The sequence below is a fragment of the Natator depressus genome, chromosome 18 (assembly GCF_965152275.1).
Source record: "Natator depressus isolate rNatDep1 chromosome 18, rNatDep2.hap1, whole genome shotgun sequence".
Taxonomy (NCBI): domain Eukaryota; kingdom Metazoa; phylum Chordata; order Testudines; family Cheloniidae; genus Natator; species Natator depressus.
Window position 1 is genome coordinate 7,227,231 of NC_134251.1, and position 26,484 is coordinate 7,253,714.

The 26,484-nt window shown below is 55.9% G+C and overlaps 1 protein-coding gene across 7 annotated transcripts in view; it reads left to right on the forward strand.

Annotated features, from left to right (window-relative positions):
- Window positions 1-26,484, forward strand: part of ARHGEF10L (Rho guanine nucleotide exchange factor 10 like) — a 159,966-nt gene that overhangs the window by 107,827 nt on the left and 25,655 nt on the right. For all 7 annotated transcript variants that reach the window (XM_074934021.1, XM_074934020.1, XM_074934024.1 and 4 more), the window contains 5 exons: window positions 1,539-1,660; window positions 7,877-7,963; window positions 8,673-8,905; window positions 10,048-10,199; window positions 20,091-20,236. In XM_074934021.1, coding sequence (XP_074790122.1) covers window positions 1,539-1,660; window positions 7,877-7,963; window positions 8,673-8,905; window positions 10,048-10,199; window positions 20,091-20,236 — 740 coding nt within the window. The remainder of the gene's footprint in view (window positions 1-1,538; window positions 1,661-7,876; window positions 7,964-8,672; window positions 8,906-10,047; window positions 10,200-20,090; window positions 20,237-26,484) is intronic.

The window sequence follows — 26,484 nt, forward strand, 5'->3', positions numbered from 1 at the left end:
CTAGCTTTGATCTAGCGAGAGTGGCTAAAAATAGCAGTGTCGATGTGGTGGCCTGGACCCCAGTGCTGGCTAGCACTGAGTGGTGCGCACAGGTTTGTGGCGGGGGTTGTGCAGCCCACGCTGAAGTCCGTGTCACCCCGTCTTCACTGCTGTTTAGCCAGGCTAGCTAGCTTAACGCTCGCTCGGGTATCCTACCTGAGCTGCAGTTACGCCTCTGGTTGCAGTGTGGACCTACCCCAACCCTCCATCCCCTGTGCATTAAAGGTGAGATGAAGGTGTCTGGTCTTCTGACCGCAGCTGGAAAGGGAAGGATCCATTCTGGGAGTGATAGGGTGGCTGAAAGGGTCTGCTCTTCAGAGAACGTCCTGGGAGCCGTTCAGATGAAATGAGCCCGTTGGGTCGGCTGAGGGGCTCTTGTTGACTTTCCTCCTTGTGTTGGAGGAGGAGTGTTGCTGGCAGAAGTTTCTCTAGTTGTAGAAGTTCCTCTGTCTTGTCCATCAGAGACTAGTCTCCTGCAGCAATTTGGGCAGCTAAGGTGCAGAGGGGTTCGGAGGGGTGTGGGTGCAGCTACTACCCATGGTTGGCTGGGCAAGCCAGTGTTCCAGGCCAGGGCGTCTGGGCAAGGTGCGTACGTGAGAATGGATGTCTAGAAAGTGACTAAATAAGATACATGAGGTGGGCAGTCACCATGCAAGGAGCTGCTGGACTCAAGGATGGAACTCTCCCTGGAGCCCTGCATTCCCCACCTAGTTTTGAGCCACGTATGGGGATCTTGCAAATATGATCTGTCCCCACCCCGGTTCCCTGCTAAAACAATAGCTGGGTGGGGACAGAAGAGGCTGCTTGGAGAAAAGTAGGAAATAAAAGTAGGGAAGCCATGTCGTGAGAAATGTGTGATGTTAGCTCATGGCTTCTAGTGTGTCCTCGGCTATAAATGATGCTGGGCCAGCACCCCTGAAAGTTAGAGCACTGGATGGTAATATCGCGGCTGCTGATCTCTGCTCCTGTCTGTAAATGGGCTGTCCTATTGGTTAATCACTGGACTGGGACTTCGGAGATCTGGGTTCTCATCCCAGATCTTCTACTTGGGCACATCACTCAGTCATCTGAGCCTTAGTTCCACGTCAGTGAAATCGGGCTGATGGTAGCACAGGGGCACTGTAAGGATAAATACATTGTTTGCGAGGTCGTCTTGTGCAGTAGTGCTGGAGGCCACGTAACTACTTCAGCGGGATCTGCACTCCCCCAACTGGAGGGCAGGGAGCACTTTAGAACCCAGCTCCCAGTGGTGTGACTTGGGGCCCGCTTCTAGTTCCTTGCTGGATGGGGACATTTTTTCTCGAAGAAGCAGGGCTTGAAACCTCTCTTTTCCTGGTGCGATGAGCAAAGACCCCTTCTGGAGCTTACAGACAGCTGGGGCTCTGATCCCCTCGGCTCTGCGTGTTTGGAGGGATTCGGGGAGCGCTGGGTGGGAGGGAACGGTCTATATGAAGACCTGCAAAGCTGTTAACTTCCCCTGCCTGCTCCGCTTGCCACAGGGGAGGAGAACCAGCCTGGATGGATGTGTCCTGACGAAGACAAGAAAAGCAAAGCTCCCTTCTGGTGTCCCATCCTGGCATGCCGCATACCTGCCTTCTCCTCCAACGCCCTCGACCTGCAGGTAAGAACCCAGCATCTTCTCTTCTCTTCTCTTCTCTTCTCTTCTCTTCTCTTCTCTTCTCTTCTCTTCTCTTCTCTTCTCCCCTCCCTCAGCCTGCTTAGAACGCCAAGGAGAGCAGATGTGGGGTGGGCTGTTAGACTGCCTTTCTGGGGCCTCTCTTTGCCGCTTGTAAGGGATGCGGGGACGAGTGCCCCGGTCAGTGCTGCTAAGTAGGAGACTGGGGGTTTTCATGTCACTTTGGGAGATGCTCACAGGAGGTGGTGAAGGAGGGTTTCTTGGTCTCAGAGGATTGGACGCCTCTACTGTGGGACTGGTCCCTGGTGGTAGAAACGGGGCGAGTCCTTGTGTGGCTTTTGTGGCTAGACGCTATTAAAAGGGAGGATAGTGGCTCAGGGAAGTGAGGGGAGTCTCCGGAACTGGACTGCAGGCACTGCTCCATTGATGCTGGCACACCTGGCACAGGTAAGCCTGCCCTAGGTATTGTGGTCAGCTTGCTCAGATCACGGGCGGTGGTTGGCTTATAGTGCAGAAGTCCCTAGGAACCCCAGTTGTGGGCCAGGGGCCCCACTGTGCTAGGGCTGTACGAACACAAAACCAAAAGCCAGTCGCTGCCCCGGAGAGCTGGCAGTCTAAGTAAATGGTACAACCTTGTCATGGTGTGACACAAGCCTGGCAACCTCCCAAGTTAGGAACGCGTGGATAGCGACGGTCCCCCTGTGAGTTAAGACTCGGGGGTATGGCCCTGGACTGGCCGTCAGAGATCCTGGCTCTGTCACTAACTCACTGAATGACTCTGGGCAAGAGACTTAATCTCTCTGTGCTCTGTTCCCAGCGTGGGGATACCAGCACTTAATTTCTGCTCCGTCGGTCTGGTCTTTTTCCACTGTGATCTCCTCGGGGCAAGGACAGTCTGTCTGTAGATGGATGGACTGCACCTAGCGCCATGGGACCCCCATCTCAGTTGGGGCCTCTCGGCACTACCAAGATAACAGGCAGCCACGTTTGCCTATCTATGGGGATACAGTAGCGGGATGCTACAAATGACCCATGTTAAGTGGGTGGATGCAGCGTTTCAGAAAACAAGCCAGCGAAAACCACTCGAAAGCTCCCATTAGTTCTTGCGCACAGAAACCAATGTGGTGCGGGGATTAAGGACAGGCTGAGCCACGACTGCAGCTCTTGCTTGATGACCTGCTTTCTTTCGGGGTTGTCCTGGGAGCTCAAGGTGTAATCGGCCGGCCGGCCTGTCCTTGCAGCATGCTGCTTTCCCGACAACAAAACCGGTTTGGTCTTGGCTGCCTCGCCACACTCTTTACAACACCCCGCCTCTGCTTCGCTCCTGACTGCTGTGTGGGGTGGGAGGGCTTGAAGGTTCGCTCCGCTCTTCGCACCTGCAAAACCCTGCTGACCTGCTCAAGCAGCCACTCAAAATACCCATGTGGGGGTCCTGATCCGCCTGCCTTGCTCCTAGAGTTGAACTGCTACAGGGCTGCCGGGAGGTGGGAAGTGCTTGTGGGGAGGGGAAGGCACTGATCTGCAGGGCGATTTTTTTTTTCCCGTGGGTGCTCCAGCCCCCGAGCACCTGCGTAGTCAGTCCCTTGGAGCCTCAGATGTAGGGCGTGAATCAGGCAAGGTCATGGGGAGATGGGAAGGGGTGGACTCTCCTTTCCACCGTCTAATAGGGAACAAAATGTATTGTGTGCCCCAAGCCCTCTGCAGGTTCAGTGCATCGACACATGCATGTGCTATGGAGAGGGCATGGGAGGCTGGTGGCTTAGGGGGATGGCAGCCAATTAACCCTCCCAGTAACCTTCTGATGTAGGAGAGTCACATCCTCATGGGGAAACTGAGGCATGGCGTCTCCGTGGCAATGCCAAGGATAGAACCTAGGAGTTCTGTCTCCTCTTCTCTATCCACTGGACAGTGCTGTCTCTTGGTGCACCATAGCTAACAGGTGTTAGCAGGCGCCCGCCTGTCTCCTCTTGCTTCTGTTTCAAGAGACGCGGCCTGTACCAGCCCCGCAGCCTCTCTCCTCCCACCCCAGCTTCCCTGTTGCCATTCATGACAGAAGTCACCCAATCAGCGCTCCATCAGCGGGATGAATTAGGGCTCCCCAGCGCTGGGGTTTTCATCCAATTACCGACAGTAACAGATGTGATGTTGTCGAGCCGCCGGCTCCCTTCCCCTTCCCCCAGCCGGCTCCAGCGGGAGCCTTCGTCAGCGGAGGAACACATTCCTTCTGGAGCCCTCGCTGTGGTGCCGGCTAATTAGACCAAACGGCGGGCTGTCTCTCTCCCGGGGGGAGCAGGGCTGTGTGTGTTTTGCAGGCGCGGTGCTTTCTTACCAGCCCTGCCATAGATTCTGCTCTGTGCAGTTTTTTTAAAATGCTAACAAGGGCACTAGCTGGAAGAGGACAACGCTCCTCTTCTTCTGTCTTTAATCTACAAAGTTCCTTTGCCGTGGTAACATCCTTCCCTCCTGTCCCCGTGGAGTCTGTGTCGCTTTTGTGATGTCCTCTGACTTCAAACACTTGCCCGAATCTCACTGGGGTCCCAGGAGCTGAGGACCTTCCAGTCTCTTTCCGCGGAGCCTTAAACTTTTCAGATCCCTCACCAAATTCAGACTAAGCCCTCCGGTTCTCCCCCCTCCACCTTGCTCTGCCAGCGGCGAATCATCACTCAGATCTGCACCAGCTCCTTCCCTAAGCGGATCGTAGTCGGTGCCAATTGGGAGGTGGCCTCGGTCCCTTCTGGGAAAAAATCCAGTCTGGTCTTTGCTTGGCACTGTGCGCACTGGTGCCGAGACAAGTCCCCGGCTCCATGGATGTGCTTGGAACATGGAGGCGGGGAGGGTGTGTCTGGGGGGTTCTCTGAACCCACTCGCTCCCCTGTGGGGCTACAGGAGGAAATGGAGAGAATCCCAGCTGGCAGTGCCCAAATCCTTGCTGGGCTTCTCTGCCATGGAAGGCGCCAAAGGGACAGGTTGTAGTTTGCTTCAGTATCCCCCATCCTCAAAGGGCAAAAAGCTTGTACCCCAGCGTTGGTTGCACTGCAGCAAGCTTCCTGCAAGGGTTCCCATGCTGGACCAGTGCCGATCCCAGTGAATCTGTGCCAGGACTGTGTGTGCCTGGATACCTATCAAATCCCTGCGCCGAGGGATTCATTAGGGTGGCGATCATCGGCAAAGGCCTTGACTTCTCCACCCTTTGCCACCTGTTTTATTCCCTCCCATCCCTCACTCTCCTGGCATCTCCTTCCACCACCTGATCCATGGACCTTACGGCCCCCTCCCCGCTCCGTCTAGGAGAGCGACTTCTCCAGCCCATTCCTAGCAGATGGGCTGGGCCTTTGAATGAATAAATGACGTCAGTCAGTTAAAACAAAACAAAGCTAGAAAAGCCCCTATGAGAGACTAACTGGGGTGCTCATTAAAGGGCTACATGCCATCAGAAAAGGCTGTAGTCATGGGAGATGGGGTGTCCGGAGGGAGGTGCCCTCATCCGTGTGCCCTTGAAGAGCAGCGGGGTTGCCAACCTCCAGGATTGAAAGATGGTCATGTGTTAAAACCTCCAGGAATACGTCCAACCAAAATTGGCAAGCCTAAACAGCAGTTGCTTGTCTGGAGCTCTGAGCAAAAGCTTGATGGATGTGCCAAGTGGCCGGCTTTGCCAAGACCATCCATCAGTCTCCGATGCACTGGCTGGAGCAATCTGTTGTGGGCCTCCAGCCCCCTTTACCTGTCCTGCTGCATGTCGTCCGTATCCAGTTCTCGGCTTCTTAGGCCCTTTGTGGAAGCTCAGGAATACGTGAGCCCTGTCCTAGCAACTGGAGCCATGTTGTGATGGCTGCCCAAATTCATCCATGTGTCCACTGGAAACAGCAAGGGGGAGGAGGGGGAGGTATAGTCAGTGTCTCGGGATGGGCCAGCTGAGGGACAAATCTTGCCTGCATGCCCCACGGTTCCACTCTAGGAATCTTCCCATGTGCTTCACCTGGGGAAGGGCAGGTGGCCTGCCTGTTACCGCCCTCCCTCGAGGGTTTGCTGTGTTCTGGGCTCATAGGAGCCGTGCTGGCAGAGGCTCCTGTGGAGATCCACCCAACCAGCAGCTCCCTCAACCGCATCCCTCGCCAGCCCCCACCACTGACTCTTTGGGCTGGGCTGCCCTCCGCCATCCTTGCAGGCCCTGTGGTGCTGCCATAACCTTCCCTTGCCGGGCTATATATTGTGTATGGGGACCCTATGCACCAGTCCCTGCCTCCAGGCACTGGGGGGAATTGGTCCCTGCAAGTGATGGATGCTTTGACTTCGCCCAAACCGCAGCACATTTAGGGTCAGGGCAACAAAAATGATTAGGGGACTGGAGCACATGACTTATGAGGAGAGGCTGAGGGAATTGGGATTGTTTAGTCTGTGGAAGAGAAGAACGAGGCGGGATTTGATAGTTGCTTTCAGCTACCTGAAAGGGGGTTCCAAAGAGGATGGATCTAGACTGTTCTCAGTGGTAGCAGATGACAGGACAAGGAGTAATGGTCTCAAGTTGCAGTTGGGGAGATTTCGGTTGGATATTAGGAAAAACTTTTTCACTAGGAGGGTGGTGAAACACTGGAATGCGTTACCTAGGGAGGTGGTGGAATCTCCTTCCTGAGAGGTTTTTAAGACCCGGCTTACAAAGCCCTGGCTGGGATGATTTAGTTGGGGTTGGTCCTGCTTTGAGCCGGGGGTGGGTCTAGATACCTCCTGAGGTCCCTTCCAGCCCTGAGATTCTCTGATTCTGTGTCTAAACGCTCCCCTGAGGGTGCCCTCTGTGTCTCACCTGCTGCCTTTTGCTGCCAAAAACAAGGGCTTGCTGCACTTAGAGCTGTAGTGTCAGCACAGCTGTGGGAGAGCGAGCTGGGGCTTTGTTCTGACTTGCCTATCATCAGTTCTGGGCTTCTCTCTGTGCGGTTAAAAGGGAGAAAAGATGCATCTCTCTGTCTGCATGCGTGCTTATAGATCCCAGGCGGACTGTGGGGCAGAGGAAGTAGGAAAAGTCCCATGTTTGCCTTAGTAAATGGAGTCCGTTTGCTCTGATAGTTGTGGAGGGAATCAAGATGTAAAGAAGAATTTGGGTCTCTAGCTCCCCACTCGCTCCGAGAACGATTGTGGGTTTTACAAAGGCAAAACAGCCTAGTGGTCAGAGCAGGGAACCGGGAGCCAAACAAAACTTGTCTGGTTTGTGCCACGGGAGTTCATCTGAAACTCTGCCTCTGAGGCTGATCTATCTGCGTTTGCCTACCCCCGCCCAAGATATCGATCTGTGGTTTGAGAGCGCTCCAGAGCTCAGCTGTAACTTGGTTCCGTAATGGAACCTTCAGACAGGACACCTGGCTCCATTCCTGGCTTGGCCACGAGCCCGCTGCCTGACCTTGAGCGGATCGCTTTGGGTGAGACTTAAAGAAAGCCCACCTGATTGATCCTGACCTGTGATCCTGAGTCGCATAGGTGCTGCTGAAAAACCTACCCTGGGCCTGCCTGTGATTCTGTTGCCCCATCTGTTAATAAAGCTACTTACCTGCCTGACAGGGGAGCGAACGCACTCCTTTCCAAAAGGCTGTGATCTTAACACGCGATGGCGTCCGATTCCACACTGAAGCTGGGTTGCTAGGATCCGGGTCGGGTTTCGAGATCGTGCGTGAGGGCTGTGTGCCGGAGAGTGGTTGTTCTCTGTCTTCCTTCCACTTCCCCAATGCAATTTCTGTTGAATTGAGATCTCTCTAAATATCCCATGCTCCTGTCGAGAAGCTGGAAAACCAGACTTCAAAACAGTGTCTCTAAAAATGGCTCTCCAAAGTCCCACGCGGCCAGAGCAGGAGGGGAAGAACAGAGCATTTGATGTCTCTGCGGGCCAGTGAAATGTCCAGGCTTGTGTGCAAACCATAGATTGCTCTGCCAGGAGGCTCGGGGGAGTGGGGTTGCTGGCGGATCGCAGGGCCAGAGGGCCATCTTCTCTACCTTGATGGCTCATAATTATGCAGCCGCGCCGCTGTGGTTTGGGAAGCATCTGATCAAATTCCACCTCTCAGCATGTTCGGGTGCAGACGGGCAGTGGAGAGGCCAGTGGGGAGAGAGCATTTCAAATCCGATGGTTGGCTCTTGCATTTATCTTCTTGCTCGTATGATGATTCCCAGCAAAGCGCTGTCCAGGCCTCAACTGATGACGTCATGTCTGTCTTCCAGCTTGGAGCCGTGGTGCACAATCCTGTCCAGTCCTCGCTGCTGGGCTTCTCTGCTGTGAGCACCTCCCTCCCGCAGGGGTATCTGTGGGTGAGTATGGGCTGAGCTGGCCTGCATGGGGAACGGTTCCTGAGAGCTGAAGGCTAGAGCCTCCCGCTAATCCCAGTCTGGGCTCGCCCTCGAGGGCCCAAATCAGCTCAGGCTTGAGATGCTCAGATATCCCGGTGATATCTACTGGTGCTGTTGGCGAGTGTCAGATGGGAAGGAGATTGGCAGCAAGGGGGTGGGCAGCGAAGTGTCAGAGCCCCAGTTATGCTTGGGCCTGAGGTTTTGGTTCCTTGCATGGAAATCCGATGTTCAAGCAGGGCAGTACGTAAACTACCCAAAGTAATTGCAGTAATTAACTCCTGGATGCTGCCTAGTGGGTCTGTGGCATGGGGTAGAGGCCCCCCCGGTCCACCCTCCAAGGCTCCTTTAGGGAGATCCTGTGCACCTTCTAGAGCTTGCAGACCAGGAGGGGCCGTTCTGATTAGCCTGACGCCCACAGCCCCTGGCCAGAGAGCCTGACCCAGCGTGTTCTGCATCAGGCCCAGTAACCTCCGAAACCTGGGAGGAGCTGCCATGGGCATAGTCCAAGTAGCTTGTCCATCCCAGTCTCCACCCTGTGGCAAAGCCAGGGCTGAAAATGGGGCACTATATTGTTAGCAGTGGTGAGGAAGGGGTCGGGGGTGGGGGAATATTCCAGCCTGCAGGGGCTGAAGTTAAAAGCCCCTTTGGGTGGCTTCCTGCATTCCCACAGGTTGGAGGAGGCCAGGAAGGCGCAGGAGGCCAGGTGGAGATCTTCTCGCTCAACCGCTCGGTGCCCCGCACGGTGAAGTCCTTCCCGGTGGCTTCCCAGGTGCTCTGCATGGAATACATTCCTGAGAAGAGCAAGGAGGAGCAAGAGCAGGGGAAAGCGGAGGATTCGAGAGCTGCAGCTGACCAGCCCTCCGCTCCACATCCCACCATCTGTCTGGGGCTGCAGGATGGCAGGTGAGGTTTGGGCAGGAGGCACCATCTCCCGGGAGTGGGGGCTCGGCTTCGCTAGCACTACGCTCTAGCAGCGCTGTTGGCTGTCCAGCTGGCCGGCTCTTCCGTTGTTCTCCGTCTTTGGCTTTCCTCCTCCTCTGCACCCCACTAGAATTCTGAGGACAGCCAGTGTCTCCCCCTGCAAATCTCAAGTCTTACGTCCCCCTCACCCGCCTCCACTCCTGGAGCAATGGGCAGGGCTGGGCGTTGAGCTTCTCCACCCCTAAAGGGGTCACTGATTTTTAAGGCTGCTCCTTTCCAAATTCTTCCGGCCCCCTCCAGCCTGGACAGTGGAAGGCAGAGGCCAGGCCCTGGACAGGATCTGCAAATCAGATCAGGTAGAACCCCCCCCAACCCCCATCTATCCCCCATAGCCCTTCCTGCACCTCGTGGTCTTGTCTCCACTTGATGCCAGAGGGATTCAGACTCTTCTGCCCAAGCAGGTAAAAATAGTCTCCATTAGGAGCCGGTGGTTGTCAGCTTTGGGCCTTTGCAGCAGCAGGATATCTGCCACCAGCCAGGAGCCTGCGAGGACCAAGCTCTGGGCACCCACAATTTTCCCAGGCTTCGCTTCGTCTGTCTGTGGAAATCCTGGCAGCGTGTGTGTTGATTTGCTCACTGCTGTCACTTAGCTCCGTTACTACAGGCAAGGGCCAGCCGGTGAACCTAACCTGATCACACCCACTTGTCCCTAGGGTGGAGCCCGGAGTTTGGCATTGCAGACACCAGCCATGCACGTCATCAGTCCAAGAGCTCCACGTTCAGACAGAGCTGTGGGAGCCGTAGCTTCCTCCCTGGCTGGGATGTCTCCCTTCTGGGCTCCATCCCAGAGGGAATACATGTTCTGGGTTAAATCGTATGCATGGAGGAGCTGGGCCGTACCTTCCTCTGTCTGGGAGCAAATGAGTGGAGCAGAAACGCTGAGAAATCAGCCTGGGGTGGCAAGTTCAGAACCTGCCTTGTGCAGGTGGATCAGCTGGACCTGCTCCCGCTAACCGCTCTGTGCGGGGGACTCCCGGTGCAGTCGGCGGCGGGCAGGACTGGACTTTGCACAGGTGCTCACCATTGTTACTCTGGCCTTTCCCACTCCTTCCCCCTCTCTCCAGCATCCTGGTGTACGGCAGCGTCGACACGGGGACCCAGTGCTTGCTGACCTGCAGCCCTGGGCAGCAGCCTGTCCTCTGCCTGAAGCATAGCCCCGAGTACCTGTTTGCCGGACTGCAGAACGGCACCGTAGCTGCTTACGCCAGAAACAACGGTGAGTGTGGGAGTGGCGCCCGGGGAGGCGGGCGCTTTGCTTTTGACGTGTCCTCCCCAGGGATCTGGAATGAGGCTGGGGAGACAGGAATGGTCTCCCAGCAGCAGGTCCGGTATCTTCGTCTCGCCGTTGCCCTGGCTGCAGTAGGGTCGGTACTTAACCCTTTGCACTGGAGCGTTGCCCCTAGATCCATGCCTGGAGCATGCGTGTAACATGCCCAGTGCTAGCTGGGAGGGGTGAAATTGGATCTTCTTAACAGCTGCCATGCCCAGACTCTGGCCAGTGGCCTGCAGAGTAACACGGCATGTCAGAAGGGAAGGATGGGTCAGTGGCATAGGTTAGCCCCTAGGCCGTGGGAGCCCTGGATTCAATTCCTTGCTGTGCCACAGACTTTCTCTGTGACCTTGGCCAAGTAACTTAACCTCTCTGTGCATCATTTCCCCCATCTCTAAAACAGGAATGATAGCGTTGCCCTGCCTGCCTGTGGGGCACTCCGCTCCTGCAGTACTGAAGGCCATAGATGTACCAAAGAGAGATGATGTGATACGAAAGGGTCCCATATACAACAATAGTTAGCGATATATCCAGGGTGCTGATTGGATTTACTGGCCTGCAGTTTTCAGTCAGTTATTGTCATTCTCTTGGCCATTCAGACACAGTAATTATGGCCTGCATGCATGGTCCAGTGGTCCTAGGATTGCCCTAAGTCTCTGAGGGTGTCGTCACAAGCAGACAATACTTAACTGACCTAACGGAGGGACAGGCTTGTCCGAACCTTCCCTGGACCCTGTAGGGAAAGTTGGTCCAAGTTTATTGCCAAGTGATTTTTAAAACTTTCCCGCGATTGCGAATAAATATATATGAGAGAGAGAGAGAGATGCTAATTGGCTGTTCAGAATGCAATCGCTGGAATTCAGGATTCATAACAGCTGCAGAAATAAAATCCTATTTGAGAATTATAGACTAATTTCCTATTGATGGGCTGTCACTTCTCTCTGGCATAAAAGACACTGGTTTTCTCCAAATGGCTTTTAAACTTCCTTGCTCTAACTTCTAGGTGGACAATGGACATTTGTTCCCAGCCATTCAATCCAATGAGCCTTTCTTGGTCTGCCAAGCTAGACAAGTGTTTGCCAAAGTGATACATCTGTCAGGATCACTTTTTTTCTTGGCCAATTTCTCCCTTTTCCAGAAATGTCCATTTACCCAAATAAATCAAATCCAACCAAGGACTGATACTGATGATGTACATGGCTGCTGAGGGCCAAGGCAAAGCCATAAACGCCATTCGGGTTCTCAAAATAGGGCTAAAATGGTTTGTCTGTGCTGACCATCATCTTGGTCACCATCAGGGCTTGAACCTGGGACCTTCAGAGCTCAGAGCGTGCGCCCCTGCATCTTGAGCTAAAGAACTAAGCACCTGTGCTGATAATCAGCAATAGACTCATAGCCTTGGTGGATCAGGCATAGGGGAAGATGCCTGAATGGCAGGTTGTGCAGAGATTTTGTGCTGTGGATGACTTCTCCCTCTGGGTTGGACGTTGGGTGTCAGGTGTTATGTAATGGCGTGGGGTGGTGAATGCTCGCTCCTCCGGCCCAGGGGTCTCTGCTTTGCTCCCTCTCCTGGTGCTGCATTAAGCAGCTGGCATGGCTGTGTCATCGCGGCCCATTCGGGGTTATACGCGGGGGTGTGTGCAGAACTCTGACTCCACGGGGCAGTGTGTTGGTTTTTTTAAATGAGTTTTTGATAAGGCATTTATGGGTTTTAATTAAAGAGGGAGAGGCGCAAGAAAGCCATCTCCCAGGCAGGCGGGAGTGTGTGGGAAAGTAAATAAGTGCACATATCTGCAGGGTTCACGCAGCATGGAGCTCTTGTTCTGTTGGTTAAATACGGTCGGGAACCCGGCTCCCTGCACTGCACAGAGCAGAAACCGTTTTCAGCTCCGTCTCCGCGTATCGCTCCTCTCCTCCGCTCTGTGACATCTCCGCTTCCTCCCTGCCTCTCCCCTGCTGCTGGCCTTTGCTTCTCTTGGGGATCTGGCTCCCTGGGACTCGCACGACTTTAAAGATCTGCCATGCTGTGCCCCCTTCACTTCTGTTTCTAGTGCAAGGGGTTACCCTGAATAGCTGAAGGCTGGTGGAGAGTGGCTGAGAGGGTGGAGTGGGAGGAGGGCCAGGAATGAATTTCTTGGCTTGTGCTTTCTTGGCTGGCTTCTGCTCCGAGTTGCTCTTGGTATCTGCCCAGGCTTATGGTGAAATGGGCAGCAAACTGGTATGGCACCCGCAGGGAGCACTTGGCATTGGTTTGCAGGGGTTCCAGTGAAGATGTCTCTGGATTTCTGGGCACAGTTGTTCAGCCTGGCTTCTGGAGGCGGCATGGGCCTGTCTACTCGTGTTTTTGGCATCCGTTCAGGTGCACCTGTTGCTAGTGTCTGGGAGGTATCCAGCATGGAGGCCAGGTGCTGGGGTTCCAAGGCGTGGCGTTCCAGGGAGGGGGCCCGTGTTCCATTCTCTTCGAGGTGCAGGATCTTTAGAGGCTGCAGGCTGGGTGTTTTCTGGAATGCGCACAGAGTTCTCGGGGCTGGTGGTTTGCAAAATCATCTCTTTTCGACTTTCTAAAGGGAGCAGATTCCCTCTGGAAGCCTTTTTCAGGGATAGCAAACAAGAGCCCCCGCAATGTCGTTCATTACAGATTCATCTCGCTGGCTCCCACTGCTCTTTAATGTTCTGCTGAAGCCATGGGAAATCTTGGCAGGACAAATCTGTGTCCATGAAAAGCGCAGTGACGGCGGACCAAGGCCAGTCAGCCCTACCCGGGGTCTGTCACCGGGTCTCCCATGTCCGGGAAGGATCTGCAAGGAGGAAACTCGAGGTCTCCATCCCATTGTCCTGGCTCAGCCATATAAACTGCAGAGCCACCAATGTGGTGCCATTAGGTTCCTCTGGATGTGGGTGGCTCCCATCCCGTTTAGCCTGCGCTGAGGGCCCGGTCCTGTGAGGTGCTGAGCACCCTCAACTAGTCTAGCAGCCAGAGATAAAGGTGCTTGATGTGTCAAAATGGGGGTGGGTGTTTAGCCCCCAGGCTGGCAGCTGGATTCAGACATTGCCCTCAGCCGTTGTACAGCCAACAGCTGGTGGGGAGCTGCTCCGCATCACTTCACATGGGCCCCACTTCCAGAGGCAGAGCCCGACTTGTCTCGTTGCTTGAAGGGGCTTGACTAGATAAGGATCCCGGATTCCAGGCTCCAGGAGCCCTCTGGGGCATCTGCCTGTGCCACAGGCACTAGGCAGGGTGCTCTGGTCGCTGGTGTGCAGAAAGCCTGGATGTCCTGGTGCCATGGCTGTGGTGTGCAGAGGTCAGTCACAAGCGCACCTTGGTGCACCCCACGTGGAAGGGGATTTCTCCTTGGCACACGAGGAAGAATCCCGTGTCTGCGGGAATCCCGAGGGTCCTGATTGCAAGGCGTGGTATGGATGGAAACCGGGTGGTTCTGATATCTGGGGAGATGCGCCATCTTCACCGTGAGGGTGCAGTCTCCACTCTGTTCCGTCGCCAGGTGCCCCCTTTCACCCAGCTCTCTGCCTGCTTGCTCAGCCAAAGAGCAAGGGATTCGCAAGGCCCACGCTGCAGCTCTTCCGGTTAATGTGAGCCTCAATTATTCATGCACTGCTTTTCTCTGGGATGCTGTTAAAGTCGGATCCACTCAGTTGCCCCCTGCCTCTCAGCAGAGGTGAGCTGGGTGTCAGGTAGATGAGCCCAGCGAGACTTCATTCCTGCTGGGATTTCCATGGCTAAATTCAGCTCCTGACTTCTGGAATTACTGACTCTCCCTCCCACTCCTGGTGTAGGGACCAAGGCGCTGAGGGAAGGTTGGGCAGTGGGAATGAAGCAGAGCTGTGTCCATGTGCCTACGAAGCGTCCCATTCCCCCTATAGGGGCAGGCCCACTTTGAGGAGAACAGTTTAAAGCTGCTGCTAGGGGATGGAGCTACTCCTGTGGCTCAAGTGTTGAAGTCGGTGGTTGGGGACTGAATGCTGGATGTTCTCTCACCAACGCCAGCTCACAGTGGGGGGCCGCTACATACGCCTGGGGCTGGCTGGGCCACCAGGCGGGTGCCTCTAGAGGTGATGGCCCACGAGGAACTCTGACCTGGCCATGGATGGGGTTACCGAGGCTTTCCATGAGGCAATGACTGCTGCATGTGTTGCCTTATGCTAGTGTTCAGGCTGCATCTGGAGCCTCTGAAGATTAGAGAGTTGGGGGGCCGGGGGAAGCTGCTTTCCGTCCAACATCTGGCTTTCACACGTGATCAGTGAGATCTCATGTAGCAGCGGTGCTGGAGGGAAGGCGCTGGATCTCGATGGCTGGTTGGCGCGTAGGACTGGCAGGGGGCTGAGAAGCCCAAAGGCATTATGGGAGGCATGGGGGAGGATGATGCTGTGTGGAGCGAGACCCATATTCACCGTGTTAGGCAATACCCCCATGTTACCACTAGAGGGCAGGAAAGAGCTGAAATGAACCTGCAGGTCTGCGCAGAGACGTTCTTAATGCGCCCGGGTCCCTCTGCCCCTCCACGAACTGAACAAAGCCGCTGTGTCCCCTGAAAGGGGCCAGGGTCGCATGGCAGCAGCGGCCCAGTCCGTGGGCAGAGCCGTGCTTGGGCGGGCGTTTGAGAGGAAGGCAGGGCACGTGTCGAACAGCACAGGGTCTGAATCCACCAGCTCCCTGGACAGAGATTAAAGCAGCGGGGCCGTAGGGAAAGGCGCATGTGAGGGAACGGGCTGCACTAACCTAGTAGTTACAAAGAGGGAGGTTAGTTCCTGAGCTGCAGTACGATCCCGGATGGTGGGTCTCTGCTGATCCCTGTCCTCTGGCTTTACCGTGGAGCTCGGCAGTCCAGCCTTCCCAAGGCTTCGGGACCCGGCCACTGGCCGAAGGCGGGCATGCAATCTGGGACGCCGGTGTACGTGCGGCATGAGCCGACAGAGTCCTCAATCCCTCTTCTGCTCAAAGGAGCTCTGCTAAGGGCCTGGGCTCGGAAGAGTAACCCCCGGGTTACCAAAGGTTCCCTCTCAGCCCTTGGATTTTGGAAGTCTCTTGCTGTGGCGCTAGGTGCGGGCTCCCAAGGGTGGAGTGCAGCAGGGTGGGGAATGTTTCTTTTCCAGTTGAGCTAAAGGGGCTTTGCCTTTGCCAGTGCTGGAGGTGGCACGTGTCAGGGGCTTGGGGTCCTAGTGAGACCAGTAAGGCTGCCTGGAAAGCCAGAGAAATCAGGGATGAGAGGGGCAAGAGCTACTCTGGGTTGAGTGTCCGCGGAATGGCTCTCTCCTCGGGCCGGGCACCCCAATGCTCTTGTTGATAGCGGCTGGTGAATGTTAGGGGATCCCTTCCTCTCCCAGCTGGTGTGTTCCCATCAGCGTCTCCTCTGTGAGCTGTATGGGAAACGTGTGGTGTCATGCTTGTGACAGTACGTCACTGCGCTGTTACTCGACACATGCCATGGATGCTTTCTGCGCTGCTCTTTCTGAGGCAGAGGTGATGCAGAATCCGGTTGGTGAATGCGATGCCTTCAGGAAGCTGCTAAGTTTCTTTCTGTTCCGTTTCCCCCATTCCTCCTCCTTGATCAGAAGGGCAGAAATTAGCAACGCATCTGTTTACCCTCCCTTCCTCTTGCTTGGCGGGATGCCAGCATCTCAAGCTTTTGCTCCCTAAAAAGCTATTTGTAGTTTCTTCCAGGGCTGCACCTCAGAGCCCAGGAGTCTCTGGGCCAGATCCCCAGCTGGCACAAATCGGTGTAGTGCCCCTGAAGTCAGTAGAGCTGTGCCAATCTATGCCATCTCTGGGTCTTCCAAACCTAGGAAATGGACAAGGTGGATGACCAGGTTGCTTTCAGTCCTTATTTTCAGTTCTTCTGCAGAGATTTTTGGTGTGAAGCACCTGCGGAAGGCTGGGGAAATAATTCAAGAAGAAATATTTCCATAAATTCTCTTGCAGATTCTTAGGCCAAAAGTAGCAGGTCTGTTGTTCCTTCAAATGAAATCGCTCATTTTCTGGAACAGCTGATGTTAAGTGAATATTGCAGAAGGGCTCAGAGAGCTCCAAAGACCATCTGAGATTTGAAAAACAGGCCTTACGGGGAAAGACTTAAATAGATTAAGATCATTATCTTATCAAAGAGAAGGCTAAGGGATGACTTGCTTATAAACTACAGGTACCAGGGAAAAGAGATCTGACTTTAGGAAGCTCTTTCATGTAGCCGATCAAGGCATAACAAGATCCAATAGTTTGCAGTTAAAAAAAAAATCACTTTGGGAATAAGATGCTAATTTTTAAGTGAGGACAATTAGCCATTGAAACAGCTTAGCAAGTGGTGGTGGTGAATTCATCACTGTAAAGCTTTAAATCCAAATTGGATGTCTTTTGAAAAGATGTTCTGTAGTTCAGCCACAAATTAATCGGCTCTGGAGTGTCACTTCAATAGCAGGAAAAAATTTCCTTCGCGGGAGGAATTACAGGGTGAAATTCTGTGACCTGTGCTATCTTGAGAAAGGAAGACTGGGGCGGGAGAGGACACCTGATAATAGTCTTCAGGGCTATGTTCAGGGCTGTTCTAAAGAGGATGGTGATCGATTGTTCTCCGTGTCCACTGAAGGTGGGACAAACAGTAATGGGCTTAGTTGGCAGTGAGAGAGATTTAGGTGAGATGTCAGGAAAAACTTTCCAATTATAAGAATAGTTTAAGCTCTGGAATAGGTTTCCAAGGGAGGTTTTTAAGAACCGGTTGGACAAACGCCTGTCAGGGCTGGTCTACGTTTATTTGGTTCTTGGCCTTTCCTCAGCAAAGGGGGCTGGCCTCTGGAGGTACCTTTCAATCCTACATTTCTATGAGATTCTGGGCAGGCCTGGGCTATGAATGCCGGATGCTGATAGTGGTTCCTTCCGGGCAGGAAAAGCTGTGAACCTTTGCAGAAGTGACTGTATGAGGAACCTGACTAGAAGCGAAGCGTATCCAGTCAGGGAATGAACCATACAACGTGATGGTGAGAGTTTTAAGGTGTCAAATGTGAGAAAATTCTCCTGACTGATCTGTGGGCGGAGAGTTATCGTCAATGACAAGTTGGGGAGAAGCGAATTGTATGCTTGAAGAGGGGAGAGATTTTGTGAATAAAAATGACCTGGTGGAAATGTCCCAAAGGTGCTGAGGAACCTGAGCTGGAAACATACTGCCTGGACTCTCGGCCATAGCGCTGTGGACGTGCTGGTTCGTGGTTTCATACTTTGGGTTGAGTTCAGCTTGGGGCTTAAAGCAGGGATTCAACCTCTCTGGTTTGTCTGAAGAACACGGTGTGTCCTCCCCAGACTTGCAGCCCTTCCCCTTTGAGTCCAGAGAAGCAACGGGCATTGAGCGGGGAATGGTTCTTCCAGACTGGGTGTGGAGCTGAATTGCCCAAACTTCCTTGAAGCCTAGGGCTCTGAGGGGCCAACTCTGTCTCAGTCCTTTGGGCAGGGCAGCTGCTTTTCAGATCTCTCTGGAGCTGGGAGCTGTCAAATTCTGTGTATAAAACACACATGGTTGGTTGGTGTTACCAGGTCTCCTGCTCCTGATCACCCGCAGCACCTGTTGCAGCCTGCTGGCCACATGGCCAACAGTTACTCCTTTACCGCAAGTGGGAGGGTCTTCTGCTGTGGATGCTTCAGCTCCTGCGCTCGGGATGCAGCCACGGCCAGATCCCTTCTATAGCCCACCCCCTTCTGGGAGCGTTTGAGGCTTTAAAACAAAATACCTCACCAAACTCAGCAGAACAAACTGCCTGGTGCTCAAGCGACTTGCCCACACTTCCTCAAATAGACCCACTGACTCACAGGAGAAAAGCTTACTCATGTACTCTGGTTGGATCATAGGAATGGCCAGGCTGGGTCAGACAGGGGCCCATCTAGCCCAGGGTCCTGTCTCTGATGGTGGCCAACACCAGAAGCAAGGAAGGTGCGAGACACCTTGAAGTTGGGAGTCGAGGAATAACCTACGCGTGGGGGGCTGGGTAAAGTTCCTTCTTGACCCCGTTAGAGTGGGTGGGGATGGTTCTTTGGCCTGCAGTGTACAGGAGATCAGACCAGGTGGTCCGACCTGAGAGGCTGATGTGTGCCCTGCCGCAGGAGGGGTGTCTGTCCCAGCTCGGCACCACAGTGAGAACCCCCCAGCAGGCGACTGAGCTGCCCCGATTCCCCGCCCTGCACCACACACCATTGGTGGCGTCCTGTCTCTTTTCGTCTCAAGTCCCTGGTTTAATCCGTAACCTCACGTCGCTTTAATTGGAGCTTCCTGAACGTCCCCGTTTCCCTGAAGAGATGCCGCCGCCTCCGTCTCTTTCAGCCGTTTGTAGAGTCGCGTGCGCTGCGGGTTGGGAGCCGGGCAGCAAAGGGATCCTTTCATGGCTCACGTCAGGCAGGTGCCAAGAGGGGTCAACCTGCAGCAGGGGCCGATGCTCAGGAAATGCGAGGGGTGGGAAAGGTCGTTCCCGCCGCGCCTTTTGTGGGGAAATTGGCGCCGCGGGATGCCCTGATGAAAGAGCCGAGGCAGTTCAGTTCCTCCTAATGACAGGCCGGGCCGAGCGTGAGGAAGTGCTGAAGGGCACGGGAGGAAAGCCGCCGCGCAGGCGTGTGCCAAGGCACGTTTCCTAAATTGCATTTCAAAGCTCCATTTTAAAGAGCCGCGTGGTTCTCCCTGGGCAGATGTGCGCTGTCGTGCGTGTGATCTGTGCTGTTTTAGAAACCCTCCTGCCCTCGCACCCCCCGTGCCCAGCCTCTGCAAGCCCCCCTCCCTCCTGTTCCATCTGAGACACCCCCACCTTGCTCCTTGGATCTGTTTAACAAAGGGATCCAGGTGGCAGTTGGGAAGGGCTGCAAGGCTGGAATAATCACAGCAAAGGGGGGGGAACGTGACAAGGTCTTGTGCGAGGAACAGTCCGTTCCCCGCACCAGGATGCTCTGTGAAGGAGGCCGCAAGCCAGCCAAGTTCTGCCACCTGGCTCAGCCTGCCCCACGATCTGTTCTCCATGCCCGTGCGATGGCAGAGGAAAGGGAGTTAATTAGTCCCCTAGAGGCTGCTGCCCAAGTTCAGGGAGAGTGGCAAGGGAGCAGCTGCTGGCTGGAAAAGACAGCGTTTGCTCTATCCTCCCCAGTATTTTGTGTTCCCTGTGCAAGCAATCCCACGCCATCCCCCCCTTGCCCACACCTGGCAGCTTGGTTATAAATAGACCATGCATGCTGTCAGGGCTGCAGGGAAGAGAACTGCGCTTGTTTTCCTGCAGCCGCGTTCACAATGTGGAGGCATCAGGTGAGACTTGATTCGTAGGGGAAAGAGACGTTGCAGCCCTGCTGAGCCAGCCACCCGAATTCCTGTTGCAGGCCAGCTCCTCTCCTCCACCTCCAGCCCCGGTGGGAACACCTCCGCCGACGGGCAGATGTGCTGGGGAGGGCCGGGTGTGAGGCCAGAGGCCAGCCTGGGCTCTGTGGGAAGCCTTGGGCGGATCCTGCCCACTTTCAGCAGCTAACGCTCCCTGGAAGAAGCTGTCGGCAACAACATATTTTCCTGCTGTTACTGTTGCACAGGAACTACGGCGGCAGGTGTCCCAGGGAGTGGTGAGCTGGTGAACGGAGGGAGGGATGGTGCAAGAGCGGGGCTCCATCTGTACATTGAAATGTGGCTCCGCCGAGGTTGTAGCATGAGATGCCCCGGTCTGGGTTTCAGCTGGGGACCAGTGTCTCATCGGAGACTCCTGAGGGTAAAGCCCTAGACTGGGGCGTGGGGGGCCAAGATCCGGCTCCAAGCTGCCTTTCCTCCTCTGGTCTGTTGTGAGCGGTCTGTGATTTTGCTCTCCTTTCGTTTTCTGCAGGGGGGCTGTGGGATCTCGAGGCGCAGCCCACTTGTCTGGAGGTGGGGACCGGACCGGTGCGAACCCTGCTGACGCTGGATGACACCGTGTGGGCCAGCTGTGCCAACCAGGTCACCGTGCTGGATGCTGCCAGCCTGCAGGCTCAGGTACCTCCGTGGTTCAGTGCCCCGTGCCGTGTGCAAGGCTGGGTGCCAGGTTTCCAACCTCCTTCAGGGTGGGGATTCCTTTCTTTCTGCCCTCCCCACAGCTCCTCGAACGACATGTCGGGTGACTGACCAGGTGACCCAGATGAGGCCTGGACTAGGCTCCTATTGGGGCTACACTGACCTGGTGTCGACTCCTCTCCCCACTCCTGCATCTGTGTGGGGCGTCCCAGGGAGTTTCTGGCCTGTGCTCTCTGCGTGGCTGCGCACAGATTGCTCAGGCTGTAAGATGCGGAAGGTGGCTGGGATGGGGTGAGCTTTGCTTGCACCCTGCGAGCAGCCAGGGGAGGGGAGATAAGAGTATCGTGTGATGGCTGAACATGCCGGAGTGAGCCTCTCTTCTCTCTCACTCCTTGGGTTCACTGTGGCTTTAGCCCCACCAGCCCACGCAGCCCCAGTGCCGTCTCATCCTGAGCGCTGGCAAGTGTTCAGGCCAGCCGCTCTGGAGCGAGCCCGGCCTACCCCTGCACGCTCTTCCAGGAGTCCTTTGTCTCAGGCTTGCTCCCTACTTGCTTTGGCGCCCTGTGGCATGAAGGCCGGAACGATTGCAAAGGAAGAGGCCAGTGCCTGGGGCAGCCTGGCTGTGCGCCCCTCGGGCGGGGCTCTGAGCAGCACGGGAACGGCACTTGGACAGCGGGCACAGAACCCATGGGAGCGTGCGGCCGGGCGGAGCTTCATGCTTTCAGTGCTCCTGCTCACCTGTGAGGTCCCTCCGACCCCTGGCTTCAGATGCGTCTGGAGCGTGACTGGATGTGGGGGGAGGAAGGGAACTGCCAGAAGCACTGGCCTGGGGAAGCAGAAAGGGGAGTGCAGCTGTTGCTGGTGGAGGGGGATGGGGAGGAAGAAGCAGCCCCCGGCAAGGTGTCTGGGGCAGGCATGCTGGGTGCTCAGTAGTGGCCAGGCGCCCAGCGCGACATTGGGGGGCCGGGTGGGTCGAGGCAGCGTGTGACGCTGTGGGGGCGGGTGAAGATGGCACCAGAGCTACGTAGGGAGGAGCCTGAGGACGGAGCTGCTCCAGGAGGAGTGTGGTGGGTGAGGACCGGCTGCAGGAGGGTGGGTTGGCAGAAGCCTGGAGAGAGCAGGGAAGTTGGCAGCATAACATGAGGCCTGTCTAAAGTATCTGGAATGCTTTTGGGGGGTGGCTCTTGGCAGTTCGGATCCTCCCCAGTGCACCCAGGGGGATTGGCTAAGCCCTCCTACATCGTCCCAGATGCTCCGCCAGCCGGGACAGGCTGAGCTCTGCTGAGTCTACTCCCTCAGGAGCCAGCCAGCAGGGCCCCAGGCTTCAGCCAGAGGCCACTCCGTGAGTGCCTCCAGGTGCGTCTACAGACCCGAGCTCAAGCTAGCGAACTTCAAATAACAGCTGCTTTGACGCTGCGGCAGGCTGGGCTTGCTGCGTGGATAGAATCATAGAATCTCAGGGTTGGAAGGGACCTCAGGAGGCATCTAGTCCCAATCCCGGCTCAAAGCAGGACCAATCCCCAACGAAATCATCCCAGCCAGGGCTTGGTCAAGCCGGACCTTAAAAACCTCTAAGGATGGAGATTCCACCACCTCCCTAGGGAACCCATTCCAGTGCTTCACCACCCTCCTAGTGAAAAAGCTTTTCCTAATATCCAATCTAAACCTCCCCCACTGCAACTTGAGACCATTACTCCTCGTTCTGTCATCTGCCACCACTGAGAACAGTCTAGATCCATCCTCTTTGGAACCCCCTTTCAGGTAGTTGAAAGCAGCTATCAAATCCCCCCTCACTCTTCTCTTCTGCAGACTAAACAATCCCAGTTCCCTCAGCCTCTCCTCATAAGTCATGTGCTCCAGCCCCCTCATCATTTTTGTTGCCCTCTGCTGGACGTTTTCCAATTTTTCCACATCCTTCTTGTAGTGTGGGGCCCGAAACTGGACACCTACTCTGGACTGTACCTACTCTGGGACCCAGGCGGCTGGTACAGCCCATGCTGGCATGGTTTTACTGCTCTTCTTGTTGGAGTGAGTTCGGTTAAGGCTAGTTTGGCTCCGTCTACACATGCTGCAGTCATACTTCCCAACTGTAGTGTAGACAGACCCATGGGGCTGGCCATCAACCCGGCTGCATTGCTCAGGGATGTGAAAAAGCCACGCCCCTGAGCGACGTAAGTAAGCTGACCTTAGTCCCCGCATAGACAATGCTGGGCAGATGGAAGAATTCTTCCGTCAACCTGGCTACCACCTCTCGGGGTGGTGGATTAACTACAGCAATGGGAGAAGCCCTCCCATCGGCGTTAGGCAGTGTCCACAATGATGACCCTGTACTGCTGTAGTGTTTCAAGTGTAGACAAGCCCGCAGTGTGTCTGCAGTGACTGGCTGGGCTCCTGGAGACGGGGGCAGCCCTTCCCCTATGCCCAGAAGCCGAGCCAGCCCCCTGAAAGACTGCAGAGAACCCTTTCTGCGACTGGCTCAGCCAGCTCCGGCTTCCTCACCTGTGAAAGACCAAGGCAGGATTTGCAGGCAGTGCCCTGCCTGGCCACTGCTTGCCGCTGTCGCTGTGCACAAGCTGCGGTGGCTGGAGGCGTTCTCTGGGCATTTCCAGGGCCTCCATCCCAGGCCCGCTCCCACGCTGTCTAATAGCAGGCCTCTGACGATGGTGCATTTCTCAGCTGAGCACTCCCCGCACTCCGACCGGCCACCACCTTCCTCGGCGCACTCCCATGCTATTATGGAGATGGAGATGGGCTGCTTCCAGGCTGCGTGTGCCCCGGCCTCTCTGCCGCTTCATGCCTAATGGGCTGTGATTTGATTGGAAATGTCCCTTGGCGTGCGGCGCGGGTATGGGAGGGGAGCATTCTCGCTTCGTGTCTATTAGAGCGCTGGGGCGCGCTGTTTGTTAACTGGCCTCCCCTGCCCGCCAGCTCCCTGGCTGGGCCAAGTTAACCATTTGCTGGTTGAATGGGACAGATTGGCTGGCCCTGACTTGTCTGTGCAAATGGGCCTGGCACCCTCGTGTTCCAGTGATTCCACAGGTCATAGTGGCAAGAGATGGTCAGAAGCTTGGCTCGGCAAACCCAAAGGCAGGGGTGGCATCTAACCCACTGGCAGTGAGTGGGGTTGCCCCCCGGGAGTTGTCTTGCGCTATTTGAACAATGCCAGACAAAAGGGGTCCTATTCTTGGCTGGTCTCTGGGCATTTCCATACTACAGATAACTGCAGTAGCTCAGCCCACAGAGAGGATAAGGATCTACTGCTACAAGTGGTTGAAGGAGATCTCCTTTAGCACCAGTAAAGGCCTGTTCTGATGGAGTGTGGGTTTAACAAAGACCACGTGCTTGGAAAGCCCTAGCGGAGGGATTATAAAAGCCCACGTGAAGGTGACGCTCGTCCAGGTCAGTCTGAAGGTACTAAACGCCAGGCTCAAGGGACTGCAGACTGCAGTCCTGAGCCGGGTGCTGAGTTCAGGGTGCAGTGGGCTCGCTGGAAGGGATTCAGAGGTCCCGCTGAGTTGCGGAGTGGGTGGGCAGGAGAAGCGGAGGCTTTAAAATAGGCTTTTATAGTCTGTTGCTCTTTCTGGCTCTGAAATGGTTAAATACAAATGTGGCAGCCCCCATGAGACTCCCCAGTGCCTAGTAAGCGCCAGGGTGTGTGTGGGAGGGGGAGCTCTCAAACACTGCCCGCGCCCCAGAGCTCATGGCACACCACGCCCCAGCCTCCCACGGCTGGTACTGCCAGGCTAACTTTGCGGGACCCCTTAGCCATGCCGCAGACTCAAGTCTCAGATGCTAAAGCTGGCGTAGCTGGCAGCACCCCACGTGCCCCCTGGCGAGGTGACACTCGACTCCACTCTGAGCCAAGCTGGAACACAGGCCCTGAGATTTTATGTGCCCCAAGCTTGGGGGACAAAGAGGCATTTAAGGCCGCTCCGGAGGCTTCCTGCTGGGCGTGGTCCGGGCAGCCGGAGCTTGGGTTTGGCAGGCTGGCGTTTCAGTCCCTCGCCTGGCCTGTGCCTGCTCTCAGTGGGAGCTGCTGGCGACGCTCCACCAGCGAGGGGCTGTTCAGGGTCAGGTGGGGTCCGTGCTGGGGCACATGCATGAGTCAGGCCCTCTGCAGTGGGAGCCAGGCTGCCCTAGGCTAGATCCCTCCTGCCCGATGAGCTGTGTGGCTGCAGCTCGTTAGTCGAGCAGAACAAGCTTCCAGCTGACGATGGGCTGGGCGGCATCGTGAAGGGGCTTTTTATTTTTTTCCCGCCTCTCTGCGTTGGAGCGCAGATTCCCCTCCGGCATGTGCCTCTCTCCAGCTGCTGTAAGACCTTTTCTCCCGTAGAGAGCTTTGCGCCGCCCACTTTAACTCGGGCGCCGGACCTGACGTGCCTGGGTTCTGAGCCGCTGACCGCCAGATCGCGAGCACCCTGTCACATGACTGCACGGCAGCGTGTCCGTGGGGTGGAATCGGTCGCATCTGCTCAGGCTGGTGGCCCAGGTAAGGCTCTCATGAGCCCCTAAGGAGCCAGCCTGGCTCTGGGAGAGGGGACTGCAGCCTGTTCCTTCCTTCTTTCTTCCTCTTGAAGGGCCACTCAGGTACACCTGTGCAAACCCACCCATGGGTGCTGCCCAGCTACCATCAAAGGAATAATTTTGGCCTCCTGGCCCTGGTTGCTGGGGAGGACAGGAGAGCTGGAGAGAAGCTACCTTGACTCCCTAGTGCCAGGTGGGGTTTGTAGGGTCCACACTTTGAACCCCACCCCCCAATCCCCGCTCCTGTCTCTGTTTAAACTTGTAAATTGGAGCTTGGGGCCTTGGAGATAAGAGAGGAGCCCGAGGTGTTCGTGCTTCTAGTCCCGTTTCTGAGGAGAAATGCACTTTAACCCCCACAATGCTGAGGAGAGGGGGTATCGCAACTGTACAGCGGGGGACACTCTGGTGCGCTAGAGACCTTCCAGTGGTGCAGCTGTATCGATGCGGCTGCACTGCTGTGAGCTGCCTCGTGTGGGCGCTCTACCCCGACGGGGCCCATTTGCTTAATTAGCCCCCCATCAACGACAGCAGCACCTCCCACCAACGTAGCGCTGTCCGCACCAGCGCTTAGCTCGGTGTAACTTACGTCACTCTGGGGGTGGCTGATTCACCCCCCTGAGCGACACATGTTCTACCCACATAAGTGGAGGTGTAGACGTAGCCTAAGGCAGAGAGGCCAACTGATTTGTCTGAGGTGATGCAGCTACAGGCCGGACTGTCCTGAAATTCAGCTTGGGTCTTATCCGCCAGACCCTGCTTCCTCTATTCTCCATGGTGCCAGCCCTGGCTGGAAGAAAAGAATCTAGCCCCTCATCCCCAGCTGCTGTAGATCAGTGTCACTCGACTGGCGTCAATGGGCCACATCCCCAGCTGAGGATCCGGCCCCTAGGGCCGAGTCGCTGTGTTCCAGCGCCGCACCTCACGGCGGCTACGGTCTGAGCTGCCAGCCTTGCCTCCGCAACTGTATAACCCCCTCTCCGCTGCCCCGGCAGGGCAAGCTGCAGCCCGGCCTTTCTGCTCTTGTCATTTAAGACCAGCAATGTGCTAGCGGCTTTGAAAAGGGATCAGTACCACCTTTAGCCTGCGTTTTACACTGGGCCAGAGATTGCCGGGGGTCGGTGAGCTGCAGTCGGTGGGGGCGGGGGAGCAGAGACTAAGACCCGCACGTCGACAGCCCAGTTGAAATGGAGAAGTTGCAGGGAGGCGTGCACGGTACGGGGAGAGCTGGCCTTCCGCACCCAGCAGCCCATTTCCATTCCGTGCGGGAACAAGGTGAGCTCGATCCATATTTAATAGCGAGCCGCTTCTGCTGGGAACTGAACAGGAAATGGACTTCGTTCCACAGCGCAGCCCTCTGGCTACAGCTAATGACCGTCCCCGCGGGCATCACACACGCTCCGTCTCGCCAGCCGTTACCCCTCCCCGGGCTGGGGCGGAGTGAGCAGGGAGGTGGGGGTGGGGAGCTCTTGTCAAGGGAGACAGAGGGCGGCCCGGGGGTGCTTATTACCTGTAATTGCGGCGCTTCCCAGCGTGCGGCAGCCCGGGTCGAAGGCCGGGTAGAATCATCAGCGCTGTTCGCCGGAGATGCTCTTTGCTGTCAGACGTGTGTTCATGTGCCTGACCAGCCCCAAGGCCAGGCAGATTCAGGGTCGCACAGTTCCCTCCTCCAGCCACAGCTTCTCCTTTCTAACTCCCCTGAACCAATG